This window comes from Nerophis ophidion, linkage group LG03 (genome assembly GCF_033978795.1).
Source record: "Nerophis ophidion isolate RoL-2023_Sa linkage group LG03, RoL_Noph_v1.0, whole genome shotgun sequence".
In the NCBI taxonomy this organism is placed as follows: domain Eukaryota; kingdom Metazoa; phylum Chordata; class Actinopteri; order Syngnathiformes; family Syngnathidae; genus Nerophis; species Nerophis ophidion.
Window position 1 is genome coordinate 77,844,273 of NC_084613.1, and position 25,660 is coordinate 77,869,932.

The 25,660-nt window shown below is 40.5% G+C and overlaps 1 protein-coding gene across 8 annotated transcripts in view; it reads left to right on the forward strand.

Annotated features, from left to right (window-relative positions):
- pcnt (pericentrin) overlaps positions 1-25,660 on the forward strand; it is a 94,725-nt gene that overhangs the window by 46,479 nt on the left and 22,586 nt on the right. For 7 of the 8 annotated variants that reach the window (XM_061896119.1, XM_061896122.1, XM_061896125.1 and 4 more), the window contains 11 exons: positions 481-647; positions 3,739-3,901; positions 13,179-13,421; positions 13,814-14,046; positions 14,199-14,306; positions 15,820-15,840; positions 16,177-16,413; positions 16,486-16,659; positions 18,751-18,903; positions 20,677-20,847; positions 22,054-23,052. In XM_061896119.1, coding sequence (XP_061752103.1) covers positions 481-647; positions 3,739-3,901; positions 13,179-13,421; positions 13,814-14,046; positions 14,199-14,306; positions 15,820-15,840; positions 16,177-16,413; positions 16,486-16,659; positions 18,751-18,903; positions 20,677-20,847; positions 22,054-23,052 — 2,669 coding nt within the window. The remainder of the gene's footprint in view (positions 1-480; positions 648-3,738; positions 3,902-13,178; positions 13,422-13,813; positions 14,047-14,198; positions 14,307-15,819; positions 15,841-16,176; positions 16,414-16,485; positions 16,660-18,750; positions 18,904-20,676; positions 20,848-22,053; positions 23,053-25,660) is intronic. The other variant, XM_061896123.1, reaches the window with a different exon arrangement.

The window sequence follows — 25,660 nt, forward strand, 5'->3', positions numbered from 1 at the left end:
ATGAAGAAGAATGTTTTAATGTAGACACATAGAATCATCATACTGCTGTGATTATATGCATCAAGTGTTCATTCAAGGCCAAGGCAAAATATTGTAATATGTATCGTATATCGCGATATGGCCTAAAAATATCGCGATATTAAAAAAAGGCAATATCGCCCAGCCCTAATATATATATATTAGGGTGTGGGGAAAAAAATCGATTCGAATACGAATCGCGATTCTCACGTTGTTCGATTCAGAATCGATTGTCATTTAAAAAAAAATTTTTTTGTTGTTTTTATTTTGTTTATCAATCCAACAAACCAATACACAGCAATACCATAACAATGCATTCCAATTCCAAAACCAAACCAGACTCCGCAACACTCAAAACTGCAATAAACAGAGCAATTGAGAGGAGACACAAACACCACACAGAACAAACCAAAAGTAGTGAAACAAAAATGATTATCAACAACAGTGGGATTTCTGCCACAGATGTGACTTCTGAGGACATGGAGCTGACCGAACTTCTCTGTGAGAGTCTCCTGGTTTCAGACACACAGATCAACCCTGGAGGAGAGGAGGCGGCCATGAACGCCTGCAGCCGACTGCGCCAGACAGTGGATACACTCCTGGAGCTGCTCAATCAAGCCAACACGCAGGTACTGATAAAGGGGAACTGCACTGTTTTTTAATTTTGCCTAACATTCACAGACTTTATGTGAGACTGGACCACACAGGTTTCTTTTTTTTAATGCATCCTAACTCATAAATAAACCCTAGCAAAAGTCTGCTAACATTAGCCAATGGGAGTTACTTTATTCCGCCTGTAAAGCGTACGAAAAAAACATCCAAAACCTCTGTTTTATATACCCTGTGTTAGTATATATGTAATGTAGTAAAAGGGCTATTCATAATAACATGTAAGATTTACGCTTGTTTGTCATATTTAAGCATTACAGCGGCTTATTAATTTCACGGACTCATCACAATGAACTCAACAATGTTCACTTTTGCCTTCAACAATAAATACTACTCATGGCAGACTTCACGAGAGCCAACAACAAATACTTTAGGACAAACGATCATCTAAAAACTTATATTTTTGAGCCTGAACATACTGAGGATGAGCTGCAAGTTTAAGTAGCTGTGTGCTAAACAGATTCAGCTTTGGTGTAACAATAATCATGTAGCAGTACTGTTAAGTGCAAAACAAGAAATACAAACTACTAACATAATAAAACAATCATTTACTGTACAATGTCTGGTGACTGAGGGGATTTCTTACCTTCCCATTTAGTTGAAGACTTAATCATAATCGTACCGCAAGTTTAAAAAAACAAAAAATGCCTGCAAACAAATTTTTCTTGTTTTTCTCGCCATATTTGAGTCGAAGTTTTATGTCAAAGTTTTATCTTTCTACTAGGGTTGTACAGATACAAATATTTTTGGTACCGGTACCAAAATGTATTTTGATACATTTCAAAAAAAGGGCACCACAAAATAAAATTCATTTTTGGCTTCATTTTAGATTAAAACAATTCTTACAATAAATTCAACATAAGTTTCCTTTTAAACTCAACGATTTTGGGGGATTAAATTTTTTTTATAAAGGGCATGAAACACATGGGCACAATTTACAATTTTACATATTACATATAGTCTGCCGTACTCTAGGATAAGGTAAAATTAGAATAGAAACCTCTGACATTTTCTTACATGATTCATGATTATTGTTGTCACTCTTGGTCTGTGCTTTAAGACAAATAAAATCCTTATTAAATACTAAAATCAACAGTATTGCTAAAAGTACACAGATAGGACATGTAGCAGGTAAAACAGACATTGTGAAAGATAAAACACAAATTGTAGCAATTTGTTACAAAATTCAGTCATTTCACTTGCATTAGTTTGTAGTTTTGACTCTGCTAATAATTGGCGGTGGCACCAAGCCAAGCAGTGACTGTATGTGCACAACAGGGGGACTACCGTATTTTTCAGACTATAAGTCGCAGTTTTTTTCAGTTTGGCCGTGGGCGAGACTTATACTCAGGAGCAACTTATATGTGAAATTATTAACACATTACCGTAAAATATGTATGTCTTTACATGTAAAGAAATTGACAAATAAAGCTGACTTGACTTGACTTGAAATATCAAATAATATTATTTAGCTCATTCACGTAAGAGACTAGACGTATAAGATTTTATCGGATTTAGTGATTAGGAGTGACAGATTGTTTGGTAAACGCATAGCATGTTCTATATGTTATAGTAATTTGAATGACTCTTACCATAATATGTTACGTTAACATACCAGGCACCGTCTCAGTCGGTTATTTATGCGTCATATAACGTACACTTATTCAGCCTGTTGTTCACTATTTATTTTAAATTGCCTGTCAAATGTCTATTCTTGGTGTTGGGTTTTAACAAATAAATTTCCCCCCAAAATGCGACTTATACTCCAGTGCGACTTAAATATGTTTTTTTTCTTCTTTATTATGCATTTTCGGCAGGTGCGACTTATACTCCGAAAAATACAGTATTTAAAGGCCTATTGAAATGAGATTTTCTTATTCAAACGGGGATAGCAGGTCCATTCTATGTGTCATACTTGATCATTTCGCGATATTGCCATATTTTTGCTGAAAGGATTTAGTACAGAACATCGACGATAAAGTTCAACTTTTGGTGCTGATAAAAAAAGCCTCGCCTTTACCGGAAGTCACAGACAATGACTTCACAAGGGTGAGGGCTCCTCACGTCCTCACATTGTTTTTAATAGGAGCCTCCAGCAGCAAGAGCTATTTAGGCCGAGAAAACGACAATTTCCCCATTAATTTGAGCGAGGATGAAAGATTCATGGATGATGATATTGATAGCAAAGGACTAGAAAAAAAAATATTAAAAATTAAATAAAAAGCGACAGCTCCGGGCGGCGGCAGTGTGAGCGTTTCAGATGTAATTAGACACATTTACTAGGATAATTCTGGAAGATCCCTTATCTGCTTATTGTTTTAATAGTGTTTTAGTGAGAATGTAAAGACGTACCTCGAGGTCGGATGGCTGCGGTGAACACGCAGTGTCTCAGAGAGACGCCGAGGAGCCAAGCTGCCTTTTAAACAGGTACTGCAGGAGGACGAATAATCCAATGATGTCTCCGGTAAGATATATATCACAATTTTCCCATTCAAAAACATGCTGGTTGACATAGAGAAACATGTTCGCTTGACCGCTCTGTGTTAAAAACAAAGAAACACCGGCTGTGTCTCGGTGCTAAAGACAGCTGCAATACACCGCTTTCCACCAACAGCATTGTTCTTTATAGTCTCCATTATTAATTGAACAAATTGCAAAAGATTCAGCAACACAGATCTCCAAATTACTGTGTAATTATGCGATGAAAAGAAACGACTTTTAGCCGCAACTGGTGCTGAGCTAATATTTCCTGACAGTCCGTGACGTCACGCGCACGCGTCATCATTCCGCGACGTTTTAAACAGGAAACTCCGCGGGAAATTTGAAATTGTAATTTAGTCAACTAAACCAGCCGTATTGGCATGTGTTGTAATGTTAATATTTCATCATTGATATATAAACTATCAGACTGCGTGGTCGGTAGTAGTGGGTTTCAGTTGGCCTTTAACAAGTTAACTAACTTACTGTGCAGGGCTGGATTAATGTTGGTTTGAATGTTTTGTTATCTCCCCCACCCCCCCCCCCCCCCCCACCCCCCACCCCCTGCTACAGCTGGAGCAGACTTATAACATCCATGTGTGTTTGGAGGAAAAACTATCTCAAAGCCAAGAGAACTCGGCCCAACTTGTCGAAGAGCACAAAGTCCTGTCGGAACAAATTGCCCATGAGCTTAAGTTAAAGAGTCAGCTGGAGCTGGAACTCCACAAGGCGGAAGGTGAGTGCTGTATGCTGACAAATAGAAATAAAAACGGATGAAAAATATTTTCTATTCTGTATAAAAAGGTCTCAAAGTATTTTTGTTGCATGATATTACTGTTGTTATATTGTGATATAGCATGTCGATGACACATTCTAGCTGTGTACTGCTAATTTGACGGCGACAAGTTAATGACCGTGTCCTTAGCTAACGGCCAAGGTTCTTCCATAGTGCAAAGCCATCAGCAACCCTTGCCTTCAATTTAAATCTGAGCCAGTAGTAGGAAATTATTTGAATATTTAATTTATATTGTTACACCACCATCATGTGTTTACATTCGCTCAAAACAAATGTAAAGTGTCTAAACAGAAAAATACAAGCTTGTTACATTTTAACAGAAGTGTAGCCAGAAAACTGTTAAAGCTATTACCAGGTTGATTAATGATAGTTTATGGAGATAATACAGCCACAAATCTCTGTCTATATATATATATATATCATCTATTTCGCTATCTCTCGATCGATCTCTCTATCGGTCGGTGTGTGCGTGCGTGCGTGCGTTTAAAATGTATATATGTATATATACATATATGTATCATTTTATATATATATATCATATAATATATATATATACATATATCATATATATGTCTCATATATATGTGTGTGTGTGTCTATGTATATGTATATATATATAAATGTATGTATGTGTGTATATATATATATATATATATATATATGTATGTATATATATGTGTACACATGTGTATATATATATACAAACCCCGTTTCCATATGAGTTGGGAAATTGTGTTGGATGTAAATATAAATGGAATACAATGATTTGCAAATCATTTTCAACCCATATTCAGTTGAATATGCTACAAAGACAACATATTTGATGTTTAAACTGATAAACTTTTTTTTTTTTTTTTTTTTTGCAAATCATTAACTTTAGAATTTGATGCCAGCAACAGGTGACACATAAGTTGGGAAAGGTGGCAATAAATACTGATAAAGTTGAGGAATGCTCATCAAACACTTATTTGGAACATCCCACAGGTGTGCAGGCTAATTGGGAACAGGTGGGTGCCATAATTGGGTATAAAAACAGCTTCCCAAAAAATGCTCAGTCTTTCTCAAGAAAGGATGGGGTGAGGTACACCCCTTTGTCCACAACTGCGTGAGTAAATAGTCAAACAGTTTAAGAACAATGTTTCTCAAAGTGCATTTGCAAGAAATTTATGGATTTCAACATCTACGGTCCATAATATCATCAAAAGGTTCAGAGAATCTGGAAAAAAATCACTCCACGTAAGCGGCATCGCCGGAAACCAACATTGAATGACCGTGACCTTCGATCCCTCAGACGGCACTGTATAAAAAACCGACATCAATCTCTGAAGGATATCACCACATGGGCTCAGGAACACTTAAGAAAACCACTGTCACTAAATACAATTCGTCGCTACATCTGCAAGTGCAAGTTAAAGCTATACTATACAAAGCAAAAGCCATTTATCCACAACATCCAGAAACGCAGCCGGCTTCTCTGGGCCTGGGATCATCTAAGATGGACTGATGCAAAGTGGAAAAGTGTTCTGTGGTCTGACGAGTCCACATTTCAAATTTTTGTTGGGAATATTCGACATTGTGTCATCCGGACCAAAGGGGAAGCGAACCATCCAGACTGTTATCGACGCAAAGTTCAAAAGCCAGCAGCTGTATGTGGGTGCATTAGTGCCAAAGGCATGGGTAACTTACACATCTGTGAAGGCACCATTAATGCTGAATGGTCCACACAGGTTTTGGAACAACATATGCTGCCATCCAAGCATCGTCATTTTCATGGACACCCCTGCTTATTTCAGCAAGACAATGCCAAGCCACATTCAGCACGTGTTACAACAGCGTGGCTTCGCAAAAAAAAGAGTGCGGGTACTTTCCTGGCCCGCCTGCAGTCCAGACCTGTCTCCCATCGAAAATGTGTGGCGCATTATGAAGCGTAAAATACGACAGCGGAGACCCCGGACTGTTGAACGATTGAAGCTCTACATAAAATAAAAATGGGAAAGAATTCCACTTTCAAAGCTTCAACAATTAGTTTCGTCAGTTCTCAAATGTTTATTGAGTATTCCTAAAAGAAAAGGTGATGAACACAGTGGTGAACATGCCCTTTCCCATCTACTTTGGCACATGTTGCAGCCATAAAATTCTAAGTTAATTATAATCTGCAAAAAAAAAAATAAAGTTGATGAGTTTGAACATCAAATATCTCGTTTTTGTAGTGCATTCAAATGAATTTTGGTTTAAAAGGATTTGCAAATCATTGTATTCCGTTTATGTTTACATTTAACACAATTTCCCAACTCCTATAGAAACGGGGTTTGTGTTTATATATATATATATATATATATATATATATATATATATATATACACAAACACACATATATGGTGTATATATATGTGTGTGTGTATGTGTATATATATATATATCTATATACATATGTATATATGTGTGTGTATATATATATATGTGTGTGTGTGCATATATATACATATATATATATGTGTGTGTATATATATGTATATTTATATACATATGTCTATGTGTGTGTGTGTGTGTGTGTATATATATACTATATACATATATATATATAAATATATATATAAATAAATGTATACACACACATATATGATATATGTATGAGATGTGTGTGTGTATATTTTTTATGTATATACATAATGTATGTGTATATATATATATATGTGTGTTTGTGTGTGTATATATGTATACGTATATATATATATATATATATATATATATATATATATATATACACATATACATACATATATATATATATATATATATATATATATATATATATATATATATATATATATAATATGCTGGGATTTAAACTGTTTGAAAGTACTTAAGTAGCCCCTATTGGGAATACACCATTTTGGTGTGTTTGTAGCTTTAATACCATGAGTGTCTCACAAAGAAGCACTATTGTGCACTTTACTTTTTTGTGTACATTTACACTGTAACTGTGCACCTGTCCATAGTATAAGACATTTTTAATGGGGAGCGGGAGGTAGAAGCCGAAAAGGAGGGAAGCATATACAACAACATAACATTAAAGAGTGGACACAGATGTTAGCAACATTAGCACTAATAGCCACAGTGCTACCATTATACTCACGTTTTACCAGCAACATCATGCTAGGTCAGCCTATTCGCTGAATAAAAATAAAAATGATGAAAGATAGTGTTCTCACGTCCATACCTAACTAAAGGATGGATGGCAGATAGACTAGCTTTGTTTTAAGAGCGCAGCTAAGCTTAAGATAACAAAGCTTTCTTGAAAATGGTGGGTGTTTACACGGGTTAGGTGCAGTTGAGAGGCCCAGTCAGGGAGGAGCTTTTTCCTGCATGATGTCATTAAAAGCCACAACTTCAAAAGCAATTTTATCTTAAGTGTAGCAAAGCTGTACAGTGTTCCCTCTATTACCGTGGGAGTTATGTTCAAGATCCACCAATGGTAGGTGAATTTCCGCAATGCAGGGAGGCTTATGTTGTGAATTTTAAGATTATATGCATTTAAAGTCTTTATAAGCCCTCCACGCAGCTTTCTCACACACTTATAAACACGTTTTATATTCTTAAAACACCAACATAATTTTAACTAAAAACTCAAATCTCAACGTAGCTACTTAAAAATCATTTAGTAAGACATTGAGTAAGTGAACCACAATGTGGGGAGGGAACAATGTATTAAGTCTGGCCTATAAAGCCATAACGATATGTATGGCCAAAGAACTTTTCTTTGATAGTAATGAGACAATTCTGATAGTATTAGTTTGTGCATGTTCTATCAGACTGTTAGAAATACAACAGCGCACTGCGGCACGGAGATAATAATATAAGACAGTGAACAGAAGGTTGCGCTTTGTAGGGAGACATATTACATGTTCATAATAAATTTAGACATGTCAGGTGTGTTTATGATTTGTGTAAGTTTCAGTATTTTCCCCCAGAAAATTTCTTAGTTAAGGCGGTGATTCTGCAGGGGGAGGGGACCGGGGAAGGAGGCGGGTGGATGGGTGTCAGGATCGGTGTATGTCGCCATCACGTCTTCACCTCGTCGCTGCCACCACAGCCTGGGGGGCAATAGACTACAGACTGTGGTGATGTAGGCCGGCTTCGTCGCATAACGAAGCCTACAACTTCTGGTTGTGTTTTCCGCCCCATTTGCTGAATGGTGATATACAGTGGGGCAAAAAAGTATTTAGTCAGCCACCGATTGTGCAAGTTCTCCCACTTAAAATGATGATAAAGGTCTGTAATTTTCATCATAGGTGCACTTCAACTGCGAGAGACAGAATGTGAAAAAAAAAATCCAGTAATTCACATTGTAGGAATTTTTAAAATTTGTAAATGATGGTGGAAGATAAGTATTTGGTCAACCATTCAAAGCTCTCACTGATGGAAGGAGGTTTTGGCTCAAAATCTCACGATACATGGCCCTATTCATTCTTTCCTTAACACGAATCAATTGTCCTGTCCCCTCAGCAGAAAAATAGCCGCAAAGCATGATATTTCCACCCCCATGCTTCACAGTAGTTATGGTGTTCTTGAGATGCAACTCAGTATTCTTCTTCCGCAAAACACGACGAGTTGATTTTATACCAAAAAGTTCTATTTTGGCTTAATCTGACCACATGACATTCTCCCAATTCTCTGCTGTATCATCCATGTATCTATTTTGGTATAAACTCAACTCGTTGTGTTTGGAGGATGATGAATACTGGGATGGGAAAAAAGTAAGCGCTGGGGAAGGATGAGTAAAAAAATACAATCCAGACTGGGCTCCTAAGGGGGCCCAGTTTGGAGTGAGAAAAAACCTCCATAGCAAAGCACATATACATATTACAACATACATCTCCAGATATCTAGCAACTGAGGGAAGGTAGTTCAAGGTCATGGTGGTAGGTCGCAGCTCTCAGGCGCTGACCATCCATTCATCACCCCTACGGGATTTGCGTCGAGGGCGTTGGATTAGGGGGACGGGGGGGGGTGTACGTGTGGCGTATATTTTTTTGTGGATGTGTGTGTGTGTGTGTGTGTGTATTTAAGCCCATAGTGTGTCTCTGTTCCGCGGCCTTGATGTATTTGCAGTCGCTAGTCCAAAGTTCACAACAACAGGTGTGTGTCCATGAGAGACTAAAAAGGGAGTTTGTTGTGTCTTCGCTGCAGCGATCTTCGGGAGAGTCTCGAAGCCAGGGAAACAATCCAAGTTAAAAAGATTTGTATGCGAGTGAAAATAAAATTAGCTTTTCACTCTAAAATTGTCTATGACTGGTCCTCAAAAACTGCGGGGTAGACAGTCCGATGTAATCCACAGTTCTTCGCGCATCCTCCAATCATTTGTGGCAGCTTTGGGGTACTTTGAAGACTGCCAGCAACTTCCAAATTGTCGACAAACCAGAGCAACACTTACTCCAATCAGCAGATGTCCCGTTGTCATAATTCCGAATAGGTAAATATCTTCACGTCGTCGACAGAAAAGGGTCGCCAGGCACTCGGCCCTCCTTCTTCTCCCAAGAGTCCGTCGTGTGTCCAGCAACAACCGCTTCGTCACGACAGCAGGTTCCCCCAAACCCAAGATCTTGTCAATTTTGTTGAGGCCAGTTAATTAGTTCCAATGTTTAGATTTGGAGAGCAGTCCAAAAAAGAGGCAACAAGAAAGTTAAGACAAAACAAAGAAGCAAGCAGGAGAGATAAGGGAGAGGAAAGGGGAGCGTCCACCCTCGATGAGTGCCAGAGATTATAGAATATAGAATATATTCAGTACATCTGTCATGTTCAGAACCTGACAAAACAATACATATCCATCCATTTTCTACCGCTTATTCCCTTTCGGGGTCGCGGGGGGCGCTGGCGCCTATCTCAGCTACAATCGGGCGGAAGGCGGGGTACACCCTGGACAAGTCGCCACCTCATCACAGGGCCAACACAGATAGACAGACAACATTCACACTCACATTCACACACTAGGGCCAATTTAGTGTTGCCAATCAACCTATCCCCAGGTGCATGTCTTTGGAAGTGGGAGGAAGCCGGAGTACCCGGAGGGAACTCACGCATTCACGGGGAGAACATGCAAACTCCACACAGAAATATCCCGAGCCTGGATTTGAACCCAGGACTGCAGGACCTTCGTATTGTGAGGCAGACACACTAACCCCTCTGCCAACAATACATATTTCAATCGAAAATATCTTTGAGATGTCTTCAAATCTCACTTATTAGCAATTGTCAGGTTCAAACACTGATGACATCTATTAAACAGACGAGAAGCAAGGAATCATGCAGAGACAGAGTTATATTTTGCTCAATTGAGGAAAGACGTTTTTTGAGCTGTACTCTAGTTACAGATCCAAACTACGCTCTAAAGTCTAGCCTCCATGCTTCCTCTATTTATTTGGGAGGTCCCTGGTTACATCACTGAAGCTGTCACTGAGGGAAGGGGGTAATCTCGACAGCTCCAGTTAGACACAATATTTCCATCCATCCATCCATCATCTTCCGCTTATCCGAGGTCGGGTCGCGGGGGCAACAGCCTAAGCAGGGAAACCCAGACTTCCCTCTCCCCAGCCACTTCGTCTAGCTCTTCCCGGGGGATCCCGAGGCGTTCCCAGGCCAGCCGGGAGACATAGTCTTCCCAACGTGTCCTGGGTCTTCCTTCCCCGTGGCCTCCTACCGGTTGGACGTGCCCTAAACACCTCCCTAGGGAGGCGTTCCAGTGGCATCCTGACCAGATGCCCGAACCACCTCATCTGGCTCCTCTCGATGTGAAGGAGTAGCGGCTTTACTTTGAGTCCCTCCCGGATGGCAGAGCTTCTCACCCTATCTCTAAGGGAGAGCCCCGCCACACGGCGGAGGAAACTCATTTCGGCCGCTTGTACCCGTGATCTTATCCTTTCGGTCATGACCCAAAGCTCATGACCATAGGTGAGGATGGGAACGTAGATCGACCGGTAAATTGAGAGCTTTGCCTTCCGGCTCAGCTCCTTCTTCACCACAACGGATCGGTACAACGTCCGCATTACTGAAGACGCTGCACCGATCCGCCTGTCGATCTCACGATCAACTCTTCCCTCACTCGTGAACAAGACTCCTAGGTACTTGAACTCCTCCACTTGGGGCAGGGTCTCCTCCCCAACCCGGAGATGGCACTCCACCCTTTTCCGGGCGAGAACCATGGACTCGGACTTGGAGGTGCTGATTCTCATTCCAGTCGCTTCACACTCGGCTGCGAACCGATCCAGCGAGAGCTGAAGATCCCGGTCAGATGAAGCCATCAGGACCACATCATCTGCAAAAAGCAGAGACCTAATCCTGCGGTTACCAAACCGGAACCCCTCAACGCCTTGACTGCGCCTATAAATTCTGTCCATAAAAGTTATGAACAAAATCTGTGACAAAGGACAGCCTTGGCGGAGTCCAACCCTCACTGGAAATGTGTTCGACTTACTGCCAGCAATGCGGACCAAGCTCTGGCACTGATCGTACAGGGAGCGGACCGCCACAATAAGACAGTCCGATACCCCATACTCTCTGAGCACTCCCCACAGGACTTCCCGAGGGACACGGTCGAATGCCTTCTCCAAGTCCACAAAGCACATGTAGACTGGTTGGGCAAACTCCCATGCACCCTCAAGAACCCTGCCGAGAGTATAGAGCTGGTCCACAGACTTTGCAGCATCGCGTGGACATCGGGGGCGGTACCTCTGGATTGGCAGACTGGGGTGGTGGTTCCTCTCTTTAAGAAGGGGGACCGGACCGGAGGGTGTGTTCCAACTATCGTGGGATCACACTCCTCAGCCTTCCCGGTAAGGTTTATTCAGGTGTACTGGAGAGGAGGCTACGTCGGATAGTCGAACCTCGGATTCAGGAGGAACAGTGTGGTTTTCGTCCTGGTCGTGGAACTGTGGACACAATATTTGATTATACAAAAATGCAAATGTGCTAACAGTTGTGATATCGCCCTGTCTCTACTTTGTCTGTGTCACGACGGTGTTCTGCCTTGGCAGTCAGCAGGCTGTTCCTGAACACAGACTGATACGAGACGACTTCCAATCTTTGGATTTGCAAGTTGTCTCTTTGCACCGATAGAGAAGTACTACTCCAACACAATATATAATAACTACAGCAACGGCCCTTAAGCATAAGAGTTGTGTGATAATTTAGACATAATTATTCCAACAGCAATAGAAAAGTAAGGTTTAAAAAATGCCAAACATCGTAATTTATGAGGCTGATGTGACTTATGTGATTTTTATTTTTTTATTTATTCATTTTTTTTTTTTTTTTTTTTTTTACATGATTTTTCTCATTTGCCCAGTTCAAGACCCACCTAGATATATTTATATATATTTTAGGGGTGTTGGAAAAAAATTGATTCAAATACGAATCGAATTGAATACGTTGTGCGTTTCAGAATCGATTCTCATTTTAAAAAAAATCGATTTTTATTTTTAAAAACTTTTTTTTTTTTTTTTAATCAATCCAACAAAACAATACACATCAATACCATAACAATGCAATCCAATTCCAAAACCAAACCTGACCCAGCAACACTCAGAACTGCAATAAACAGAGCAATTGAGAGAAGACACAAACACGACACAGAACAAACCAAAAGTAGTGAAACAAAAATGAATATTATCAACAACAGTATCAATATTAGCCATAATTTCAGCATAGCAGTGATTAAAAATCCCTCATTGACATTATCATCAGACATTTATAAAAAAAAAAAGAAAGAACAATAGTGTCACAGTGGCTTACACTTGCATCACATCTCATAAGCTTGACAACACACTGTGTCCAATGTTTTCACAAAGATAAAATAAGTCATATTTTTTGTTCGTTTAATAGTTAAAACAAATTTACATTATTGCAATCAGTTGATAAAACATTGTCCTTTACAATTATAAAAGCTTTTTTTTTTTTTTTTTAAATCTACTACTCTGCTAGCATGTCAGCAGGCTGGGGTAGATCCTGCTGAAATCCTATGTATGGAATGAATACAGAATCGTTTCGAATCGGAAAAATATCGTTTTTGAATCGAGAATCGAATCGAAAAAATCGATATATCATCGAATCGTGACCCCAAGATTCACAGCCCTAATATATATATATATATATATTTCCACATTACTGTTACATTATTTTCAAAGTTCTTCTGTTAACGTAGAAATTAACTTGATCCATGCAGGGCTCTTGGAGGGCTATGTGGCTGAAAAAACGTCTTTAGAGGAGGCCCTGCTGCAGAAGGAGGCGCAAGAGGAAAGATTATCGAAGGAGCTGGAAGACCTCAGGTGGAAGGTGCACCAAACAGATGGCCTCCGCACTGAGCTGAACGGCATCAGAGCGAAACACCAGGAGCTCAGCGAGGAGCACGCCGCGCTCTTACGCCAGAAAGAGCATCTCTCTGCCGGCCTTGGGGAGAGGGAGAAAGGTGAGTGGGGGTAGGGTGGGCTGTGCGACGCCGGTCACGTGACCTACCGGCCGTGCACTTATGTAACAGCCGTGCTCAGATGTGTCTTCTCTCCGTAGGCCATTGGCTCAATTTAGATCCTGACGCTGGTTTGTGGGTCAGAGTATGTGTAAGAAGGAGGTGGGGAGACTGTGTGCTGTGGCTTTGGTTGCTTTCATAACAGTCAGTGTCAGTACTCTATATCTTGTTGCAGAACCTCTTGGCGTGTGGTGCTTTATTCATCTTCCTTAAAATGCTCTAGATTGAAAACTCTTTTGCTTTTTAAGAGGACAGTATGTGTAACTGTATGTGATTGACCCAACATATCCAGCGTGCCGCGTTAAGAGTAAGACACCTGCTCTCTTTTCCCACAGCTCTGCTGGCAGAGACTGAGCGTTTGACCCAGGACAGGCTGGACTTGCAGCGGCAGGCCGAGAAGGACCGCGACTCTCTGTCGCAGCGCCTCAGGAACCTGGAGAGGGAGTTAGAGGAGCAGGAAACAAAGGGCTTGGAGATAGAGCAGTACCACAAGACTCACGCCGAAGACCTCAGCCAGCAAGTTCAAGCACTAGAGAAACAGCTCAAACACAATCGTCAGTTTATAGAGGTGATTTTTACACTTTTCTCCATCTCCCTCAGTGAGTGGCGGTCCAGTCGAATGATCTTTTTTGTTTGAATGTTCTGAACTCATGTTGTCAATAAAGGGCTTTAGAATTGCAAAATAATTATTTCTTTTATGCATTGTTTCATGGCAAAAAGGAACAAGCCGTTGAGCGCGAGCATGAGAGAGATGAGTTCCAACAGGAGATCAGACGGCTCGAGAGTCAGCCCAGGCAGATGGCGGGGGGAGACCTCAAAGTGCACAAGGTGAGAGTTCCTTGGTATTTAGCTTGTTTTACCTAATTTTTTTTTATTAGGTTTTGTTTCCCTACATTTAAAAAAACTTCCTAGTGATCTGCATCAGTGTTTCCTAACCATAGGGACATTGTTGGACAACGAGCACCGCCGAACAATGTTTTTAGCACTCAGTTGTAATATACTTTTACACCACTTCTGGCCGTAATGACAGTCTCAAACCAAGTTTGGAGCTAAAGTTATGGAGACGTTTTTTTTAAGCGCAAGAATTATGACTAAAGGGGTGAGGCTGAATTTTGATTTGCACTTTAATGTTATTGACAGTTTAAGAAACCTATATATTAATTTATTTGAAACTAATTTATTTCAGTTGTAAGTAAATTTCTGTTTTCATGAGTCCCTTCATTTGCAGTTTATTTGATTAATGTTTGTTTTCGTAACAAGCCTTTCCTAAGCCTTGATAATCTTTGTGTTTAACACATTGTTTCATATTATTTGACAATGTTTATCCTGTTAAACCTTTAAGTAGGTTAGATGTAATTATTTAATACCATTAAAATCAAGAGTCAAATTTTTAATTCAGTGTTAATTTTAGAGTTGGCCCTGGGCCCCTCAGTAAAAAAGTTTGAGTTGGGCCACGAGGTCAAAAAGGCTAAGAACCTCTAGTCTACATAACATGCAATGGTGGTGGTTTGATCAAAGTTTTGCTTAGATATTGTTTTACACGCTATCTTTTAGCCGCTTTCTGACTCTTGAGAATCTTATTTACGTGCCGAAGCCTTCCTCCAAGCCTACTTTGACTCTGTTTCCACCCCGTCAGCCATGTTGTGGTTTTTAGCGCTTCCATATCAAGTCTATTGACAGATTAATCAGAACTGTATTCTACTTTGTATTATAAATGGCAATAGCAGAGGATGTTAGCATACATGTGCATATACAAGTCAGTCTGCCTCACAACAAGAGAGTGGGGGGGGGAAAAAGGACCTTATCAACTACAACTGAAGAAAAATGGCGGACTCACGGAAATACGTCACAATCGTCTCAATATTCGTAGTGTCTCCTTTGCTTTAAAAAAAACAAGTGTTTTATCTCCGTCACATCTCCATGTTATGGACTCAAATTTTCGAGATTATGGGGATCCCAAATACCCAAATTAAGTCCAAACATGTAAGGTAAGTTATTTTTGCATAATATGACCTCCTTATATTTAATTGACCTATTTTAATTACTATTATTTTAAATTTTTTCAGTGTTATTTAATTTTTTAAATCAAACTTAATTCACGTTGTAACATTTTTTTTTCACTCAATGAGTCTCTTTACAGTACAAATTACTTTACTATAGCAAAGAAATTACAGCAGAAGTGCACATGTTTGCATTTAAGTGTGTTTTTAAGTGAATTGTGTGCAATTTGTCAGTAAAAAGCTGTTTACTGAATGCCTATTGGTGCTTGTAGAGGTTGAAGTGATGAACTGAGCTTGACTTTTTTCATGTGTTTATCCCTGTGCTGAATGGATTGCTGTAGTTTGAGGACTTGGTTCTGCAGGTATGGATTTGTGTCAGACGCCTGAATCTAGTGCATGTTTTGCATCATTTTCATGCCATCTTCCATAGCTTGGGACTAGTAATGCTTAAATCATCATGCCCTTTTCATCAATCATGTGCCTGCATCCATTGGCTCGTCTTTCTTTCCTGAATACTCTTTCACCTCCATGTCTCTATTCCCTGGAATGCCTTCACATTATCATTCTCCTTTAGAGGCTGCTCATTTGGAATGGCTTTTTATTATTTTTTTTTTTAGTTAAAATTCATAGTCTGCAAATGCTGACAATGTGTACCTCTCTGGAAACTTCCCAACGCTGGGTTCTGCATGTGATTGTAGGTGGAGAATCTACAAGCGATCATCAAAGACAAGATCGAGGACCACGCCTCTTCAGTGGAAGCCAATCAGCAAGCGCAGCGGGATGTTGCCGAGCGCAACGAGGAGATTGACAAGCTATTTGGGCGAATCAGAGCGCTCGAACAAGAGCTGCTCAATAGCGCCGAATGCAACAGATCCGTCGGTCAGCTTGAACAAGAGCTTCACCGTGCAAAGTTGAGAGAAGAGGAGCTCACGCAAGTAAATACTGCTTTGGGATTTTTACTCCATAGTTTGTACACAATCCTAATTTTGCATCTACTGTCTTGTCAGGACAAACAAGCACTGGAGCAGCAGCAGTTGACCAACAGGCTACAGATATCAGCTTTGCAGTCCAAACTGGATGAGAGGCGACACTGTTATCATGAAAACACGCGCGAACCCACCCAAGAGCTTAGGGATGCTCTAGATGCTGCACAGGAAAACCTACAGAGCAAAGAACAAGAGGTTGGTTGGATTTTGGCCATTATTTTTTAGGGATGTCCTGGTCAGCATATTTGGCCCAGATCCGATTTCGAGTCCTGATCCGATATACCTACTCAGTGGCCTAGTGGTTAGAGTGTCTGCCCTGAGATTGGTAGGTTGTGAGTCATACCAAAGACTATAAAAATGGGACCCATTGCCTCCATGCTTGGCACTCATCATCAAGGATTGGAATTGGGGGTTAAATCACCATAAATGATTCCCGGGCGCGGCAACGTTGCTGCCCACTGCTCCCCTCACTTGCCAGGGGGTGATCAAGGGGATGGGTCAAATGCAGAGGATAGATTTCACCACACTTAGTGTGTGTGTGACAATCATTGGTACTTTAACTTTACTTTGAGGATTTTGTAGAATATGGAAATGAAAATCTAAAGCATACTTGCCAACCTTGAGACCTCCGATTTCGGGGGGTGATGGGTGTGTCAGGGGTGGGGCGGGGGGCGTGGTTAAGAGGGGAGGAGTATATTTACAGCTGTTGTGTGCGCAATTGTGCACTGCACTTTCTAAAAGCCATAGATGTTGTCACATATGCATGATTGATTGATACTTTTATTAGTAGATTGTACAGTACATATTCCGTACAATTGACCACTAAATGGTAACACCCGAATATGTTTTTCAACTTGTTTAAGTCGGGGTCCACGTTAATCAATTCATGGTACAAAAATATACTATCTGCATAATACAGTCATCACACTAGTTAATCATCATAGTATATACATTGAATTATTTACAATCCGGGGGTTGGGATGAGGAGCTTTGGTTGATATCAGTACTTGTCATAAACAATTGCATCAACAGAGAAATGGACATTGAAACAGTGTAGGTCTTACTTAGTAGGATATGTACAGCGAGCAGAGAACATAGTGAGTTCAGATAGCATAAGAACAAGTATATACATTAGAAATACTTTTGATTATTTACATTAGGTTATTTACAATCCGGGGAGATGGGATGTGAATGGAGGAGGATTAGTAAAGGGTTGAAGTTGCCTGGAGGTGTTGTGGTGCATGCATGTTCAGTAGATGGCAGTATTGTCCTGTTTAAGAGTGTCACATGCTGTTTACGGCAGACGAACTTCCTTATGGTAGACGTAAACGTGACTGCTGTTGTTGTGTGTTGTTACTGCGCTGGGAGGACGTTAATGAAACTGCCTAACAATAAACCCACATTAGAAACCAAGAACTCGCCCTCGATCATTCTACAGTTATAACGTCATTGGGCAGACATGCTCTTTATACACGTCACTCAGGTCCTCATGGAGCTGGGTCGGGGCGTGACCTCCAGCGCCGCCTGAATTTCGGGAGATTTTCAGGAGAAAATTTGTCCCGCGAGGTTTTTGGGAGAGGGGCTGAATATTGGGAGTCTCCTGGAAAATCGGGAGGGTGGGCAAGTATCATCTAAAGTAAACATAGCAACACGTTTTATAAATTTATTTAATGACATCTACAAATTACTAATATTGTAAGATAAATGAGATTCTAGATGTGTGGTATTGAATGTGACATACAAATTGTTTGAGCAAAATAAAGTCGTGGACAATAACTAAACAAAAAAATAGAAAATGGATCAAAAAATACTGTTGGCTCCCATTTAAAACATTTGTTTTTTTTGCCCTCAAAACCTTCTTGTATTAACAGACTCATTTTAAAAATTGTCCCTATTCAATCCCACGATTGAGACATCATTCATTTTATGTACGGGTGGTAGAAATTATGGGTTTAGGCCAAAGACTATTCAACGAGCACAGAAATAACACCAGGCCAGCCCACGAGTTCAGTTAAAAAAAAATTGGATTGCAGTAGATTCTTAACATTGGAGCGCCATCTTACAGGCCAATTTTTACTAACTTTATGTGCAGTAGGTCCTTAAAAACAGAAGAGCGCTCCTGTTGCACTTTTAACTCCCAAAATTTATTAATGCTGACAAAATAAACAGACCCATGCTGAGAGTGCTGGTTCTCAGAAAGTAATCCTTCGCTTTTTGAAAAAGTGGCCCCTCGAAAAATGTGTTGACTAGCCCCGGTTCAGACTTATATGCGTGTTGTTATTTTAGGTTGAAATTCTACTGGGCCAACTGGACAGTGTGCAGAGAGACTTGAGCATAAAAGAGGTGGAGCTGAAACACCTCACACTACAGCTGGAGCAGCTCACTTGTGAAAATGCTGCGCAAGTTCATGAGCTTCAGGAGCAAATTGAAAACCTCAAGGTAAGCAATGCATGTTTAAACTCATATTGTATCTCACAACAGTCAGAAAAAACCCTCACGTTGTTTTATTTTCATCTCTACAAAATAGAAATTAGATATTCAGATTGTCATAATACAAGTTGGAATTTGTTTCCCCTCACTGAACCACAACTCCCCACGGCTGGCGGCTCTTATGCTATGACGCTATGTACCACCATTTGCGCTCCATAAAAGACACCATTTATTTTGCCAGTTATTTAGTCGATACAGTCATTTTTTTTATCGCTGTTCAATAAGTGAATTTTCGCTAAGTAGGAATTTTTATTGATGTATCCAACTTTTTTTTTAAAGAGCATAAAAACCTGTTAATGACCTTGTAAATCTATTTTTTTAACATTAGAGCCCTCTAGACATGAAATAACACCCCCATGGTCAACATTGTACTTGTTTTTTTGTACATATACCACGATTTTATGGTACCGTGGCCTTAATAAAGTTCAAGTTAAAGTACCAATGATTGTCACACACACACTAGGTGTGGCGAAGTTATTCTCTGCATTTGACCCATCACCCTTGATCAACCCCTGGGATGTGAGGGGAGCAGTGGGCAGCAGCGGTACCGCGCTACCGTGATATTGTACAGTGAGATTTTGATTCCGTTACATCCATACTTTAGAGTAATAAAGTCTCTCTCACACAGTTCTTACACGCAACCATTAACCCGTGAAAATACTGCATCGTATTTGATCTGCTGTGTAATAAAGTACAATGCCGTACCGTATTATCCGGACTGTAAACTGCACCCAGTATATTTCAGGAGAGGGAAAACAAAGTGTTCATATAATAGCCGCACCGGAATGTAAGACACAGATATGTACCGGTACATTGTTAAATGAGATATTTACATTAAAAGATTTTGTAAATGTTTATTTACATACCATAAATATTTCCAAACCCTGTGTTACAGAAAAGTCATTGAATGGATTTTTAAAGTGGATCATTTTAGTACGATACATTGTTTGATTTCTTTGCTTAATCCATTCTATAATTAAGCCAACAGTGATGAAAAAATCCCTAGATTAACCGCACCATGGTATAAGCCGCAGGGGTTTAAAGTTTGGGAATAAAGTAGTGGCTTAAAGAACAGAAAATATGGCATTTTAAATTTAAGTTAATATAGCTATTTCTATGTGAAGTGAAGTGAATTATATTTATATAGCGCTTTTCTCTAGTGACTCGAAGCGCTTTACATAGTGAAACCCAATATCTAAGTTACATTTAAACCAGTGTGGGTGGCACTGAGAGCAGGTGGGTAAAGTGTCTTGCCCAAGGACACAACGGCAGTCACTAGGATGGCGGAAGCGGCAATCGAACCTGCAACCCTCAAGTTGCTGGCATGGCCACTCTACCAACCGAGCTATACCGCCTGCTTAAATGCATTATTTATGCAAAAATTTAATCAACAAATCAAATGTGCTTAGGCCTAAATATACATATATTTGACTAAGAGGACGTAGTGAAATGCAAAACAGCAAGGAATAATGACATGATTTTTTTAATAAATAATTTTAAAAACGATGATAGTCAAGTTGCAAAATTTGAAGTGCAAAGTGGCAAGGCACAACTGTACTGGTTGTGTTGATTCTCTTTCAGTGGATCGTAAATCTGTTTTGAAATCTGTACACTGGCTAACTTTAAAGTATACACAAGTTTACTCATACTTTGTATAATCTTATTTCTTATGATAATATATGTGAATATATATGTACTGTATATGTTTTTAACTATTTCTAGGAGAATGTGTCCACCCTTGCCATACTGGCGGAGGAAAAAAGAAAGGTGGCAGACCTCATGGAAGAAAGCCTTCCATCCGCTTTACTGAAGGACAAAAACCAAGAGATTGACCACCTCAACAATGAGATCCAGAGGCTGGAACTGGAGCTGGAGAACACCAGGGACAATAAGGTCATACACACATACATAAAATAAGCCTTTTAGTTTTCATTGAGAAAATGACTCGGTGTGGACGACCAGAAGAAAAGCTCTGTTTTGCTTGGGAAAAAGTATTTTGGTACGCCCTGTTTTACATGTAGAATTCCTAGACCCTCGTATATAAGACGACTATTGTTCTAGTGAAAAATATAGACCCAAAAATGGAAATGCATTTGTGATAAGTACAGACCAGATCCAAGGCTGCACTGTTCTGCCTGTTTGAAACGTCCAGTAGTTCTAACTAGATGAAGCAATTCCTGAAGGAATTGAGTGTGAATGCTCCAATGCTGAAGTTGAACTGAAATCCTGGAATGTTTTTAGAATTGTTGAAGTAGAGCATACAATTCCCAAACAGGCTGAACACTTGGAAGTTGTAACAGTTTGAATCAGATGAAAAATGTGGGAATTGTGGAACTTTGAAGAATATATCCCATGGATTTCAATAGGAATTTCCCAAAAATTTGAAAAAAAAAATGTTTTTGAGAATGGTAAACAACTTGAATGAGTTGAAATGGTTGGTGTTGGATTTTTTTCAAATCTTTCGAGAAATGTTGAAGTAGTAACCTGTTGAATTGAGAAATGGTAATACGTAATTCTTGGAATTTCGGGAAAACCGGGAATTTTTCCAGTTAAAAAAAAAACTTAGTTTTTTTTGTCCTAAACAAAAGGAATGTTTTGACGGTGCGTTGAAAAATGGGGGAGGAGTAGTCGCCCCAAAAAAGGGGTGGAAATAGGAATTCTTGAAAATCCTGGAATTTTTGGAACTTGGAAAAGGGTAGTTTAAATTTCCAGGATGGTGGAATGGTTTGAATCGGTTAAAAAATGTGGAATGGTGGAAGTTTGAAAAATGGCCAATTCATTTTGAATAATTAAATTGTCCCAGAAAACCTGGAATTTTGGGAAATGTGGGAATTTTTGGAATTTGTCAGGAGAGAGCCTGCGATTTCCGAATAGGCTGAACAGTTTGAAGTTGGAACGGTTTGAATCGGGTGAAAAATGTGGAAGGTAGATGGCGGCAAAATCTGGAGAAGTTGAAGAAGTTTGATAAATAAATACATTTCGGTGTAGAAAACCATGTGTGAATGCTTTGGAGCATTCACACAATGATGTGTTTGCCAATCATTTACTTTTTTTTTTACACAAATTGCCTGTTTTTTTTTTTGTCCTTTTTGTCAAAAGGATTTGGAGGCTGACCTTCACGATTTGAGCTCACAAGTGGAGCATCTTCAATCCGAAATCACCAGATTGCGCCAGGACAGACGTGAAGAGGAGGAGCGCCTCCACGAGGTCATCAGCACGCTACAGGCAGAGCTTTCCAAGCTCAGTGCCAACGTGCATGAAGTCAGCGACTCTCAGGACGGCGACAGCATCAACCACTCGCCAGCTCCTAGCCCGGAACCTCACCACTTCTACCTCCAGGAGCTAGAGAGGCATTGCGAGCCGCACAGCCTAAAGCAAGAGCTGGGTCTGACTTCTTCTCGGACCCTTCGATCTCGCATCAAAGCCCTCCAGAGTCAGCTGGAGACAGTGGTGGCGGAGAAAGAAAGCTTGGAGCGTTTGCTGCACACCCAGGAGAATGAGTACAGAGGACACGGGGAAGAGTTTGGGCGTAGGCTCACAGCTGAAAGAGAGAAGGTTGATGAGCTCCAAGGGCTCATCACGCTCAAGGAAGCCGAGCTGGTGGAAGTCAAGGCCCAGCTTGAAGAGGCCAAGGAGGAGCAAAAAATATGTGAAGATGAGAGGAACGATTTTAGACTACAAGCCCAGCAGGTGCAAGAAGAGAAAATGCACCTCACTGCTCAGTTTACTGCACTTCAAGAGAAGGAACAAAACGCGGTTAAAGAGACTGAAGTTTTTAAAGCAAAAGAGCAGGAGATAAAGAATGAAATGGAAGCGCTTCGAGAACGCGGCCTTGCTCTGGAAGAACAAGTCAAGGGCCTTCAAGCTGACATCAAGGACAGCGAGGAGGCTTTTGCCAAGGAGGCGGAAACACTTGTGACTGTAAGGGTGGAACTGTGGGCTGAAATTGAGGTGCTCAAGAGGAAGAAGGGGCAACTCCAGGAGGAAAATGAAAGGCTCCGACAGGATGTTGCATCCCTCCAAGACCAAATTGAAGACCTGAGGGTGCAGCTTCCAGAGAGAGTAAAAAGCCAAGAAAATGCTCAGAAGAAAGTGCTGGTAAGTTTTTGTTTCCCATAAAATCAACGGTAAGAGATTAATCCTCAGATGCAAAAATAATATTAATACTCCAGGTATTACTCATAAAACATGTTTGACATGGAGCCATTTGCTTTTTTATCTACTTTTTCATAACTTTTAGGAAATTGCAGTTTTTGTATCACTACCCTGCTCTTCCACAAGTGGGGTCAAAAATGACCTTAACAGTTCCTTTGGAATTTTCTATTAACCTTTTAATTCTTAGCAACTCTGACAGTCCCACTTACACATCTGATGTCATCTCTCACATCTGACGCAACTGGCCATCAAACTGGCAGGAGCGTAACGTGACTAGTTGTATGTGGTGGCCATGTTGGTAGGAAAGTCACGGGACTAGTTGTTTGGTGGTCATGGTGGCAGGAGAGTCATGTGACTGGTTGTGTTTGGTGGTCCTTTTGGGAGGAGAGTCACGTGACTGATTGTGTTTGGTGGCTATTTTGGCAGGAGTGTCACGTGACCCCTTCCTGGGTGGTGAGAATGTTGACCTCAGATGTGCAAGTGGGACAGTATTGAAAGTCAAAGTTGTCAGATGTGAGAGATGACATCAGATTTGTAAGTGAAAGTCAGCTGCTAGGAATTGAAGGTTCATAGAACTTTTTATAGGAACTGCTTGGGATCATTTTGACTCCATTTATGGAAGGAACATTGATACAAAAAAATCCAGGGTTTGTAAATCAGTGGCCTCATGTCACAAGCATGTATAATGGAGAATACCTGCAATATGAACATTTTACAACTTTGTTGCAAAGATTATGAAAAATAACCCAGTATATAGCAAAACATATTGATTTTTTATTGGGGTCATTTTTGACTCAACTTATAGAAGAGTATATGTATTATTAGATTGTGCATCCAAGGGTTAAAGGCAAACTGCACTTTTTGGGGGGAATTTTGTCTATCATTCACAGAATTTCTTAGTGCGGAACAAGAAATATTAACTATGAAGATCCATCCATCCATCCATCTTCTTCCGCTTATTCGAGGTCGGGTCGCGGGGGCAGCAGCCTAAGCAGGGAAGCCCAGACTTCCCTCTCCCCAGCCACTTCGTCTAGCTCTTCTCTGGGGATCCCGAGGCGTTCCCAGGCCAGCCGAGAGACATAGTCTTCCCAACGTGTCCTGGGTCTTCCCCGTGGCCTCCTACCAGTTGGACGTGCCCTAAACACATCACATCCCTAGGGAGGCGTTCGGGTGGCATCCTGACCAGATGCCCGAACCACCTCATCTAGCTCCTCTCGATGTGGAGGCGCAACGGCTTTACTTTGAGTTCCTCCCGGATGACAGAGCTTCTCACCCTATCTCTAAGGGAGAGCCCCGCCACACGGCGGAGGAAACTCATTTTGGCCGCTTGTACCCGTGATCTTGTCCTTTCGGTCATGACCCAAAGCTCATGACCATAGGTGACGATGGGAACGTAGATCGACCGGTAAATTGAGAGCTTTGCCTTCCGGCTCAGCTCCTTCTTCACCACAACGGATTGGTACAACGTCCGCATTACTGAAGACGCCACACCGATCCGCCTGTCGATCTCATGATCCACTCTTCCCCCGCTCGTGAACAAGACTCCTAGGTACTTGAACTCCTCCACTTGGGGCAGGGTCTCCTCCCCAACCCGGAGATTGCACTCCACCCTTTTCCGGGAGAGAACCATGGACTCGGACTTGGAGGTGCTGATTCTCATTCCAGTCGCTATGAAGATAATAAATCAATCACTTACTGTACAATGTCTGCTCTCACTGGGATGCCAACTGATGGGATGTTCATATCGTCTTAGGTGAAGAATAAATCATAATCCTCACACAAGGTTTAAAAAAAAGAAAGTGCCGCGCGCAAGTGTCTTTTTTTTTTTTTTTTTTTTTTTCGCCAGTTTCCAACTTTTTGGGTAATGGCCATATCCTAAAAATAGTTTGTATGTGTGAGCGCTTACAATAACAATATCGCTCATAGTTGCTTAATATTCAGCCCACAAGATAGAAATTGAGTATTGTTGACGGTTTTAGGATGTTTTTTATAGAGCTTTATTTTTACTCTCATTAGCTGCATTGTTAGCCACCTCATACTTGCTTAATATTACTCATTACAATACTTACAAGAAAACATATATGTTTGTATGTATTCTGGTCTTACACAGGGATTGTAAATGATAGGTAATATTACAAAAAAAAAGTGCAGTTCCCCCTTTAAAGTAGCGTTTGTTAAAATGTAGGAGTGCACTACTTGGCTGCAACCAGCGGTGGTGCTGTTGAATTCAGTCTCAACTACTACAACATTGTCAGCTCTGTAACTCCCTTGGCAGCGCAACACGGGCTTCAAAATAAGAGTGAAACACATTCAATGATAGTATGCTTTCAATATAGTTAATAATATTAACATTTAATTTATTATTAATTTATCCCATACTGTAGTCAACATTTTGTCCTTGCAAAGCTTTCACTTATAGTACGGCAACAGAATTGACATAATACTCAAACAGGAAATGCGAATCTGCCCTTTAAAAAAAAAAAAAAAAAACCCTGCTTAGAACAGCTGTGCAAGCTGCAAGACCACATCTGGTTTTAGTTAGAGCGGAAGA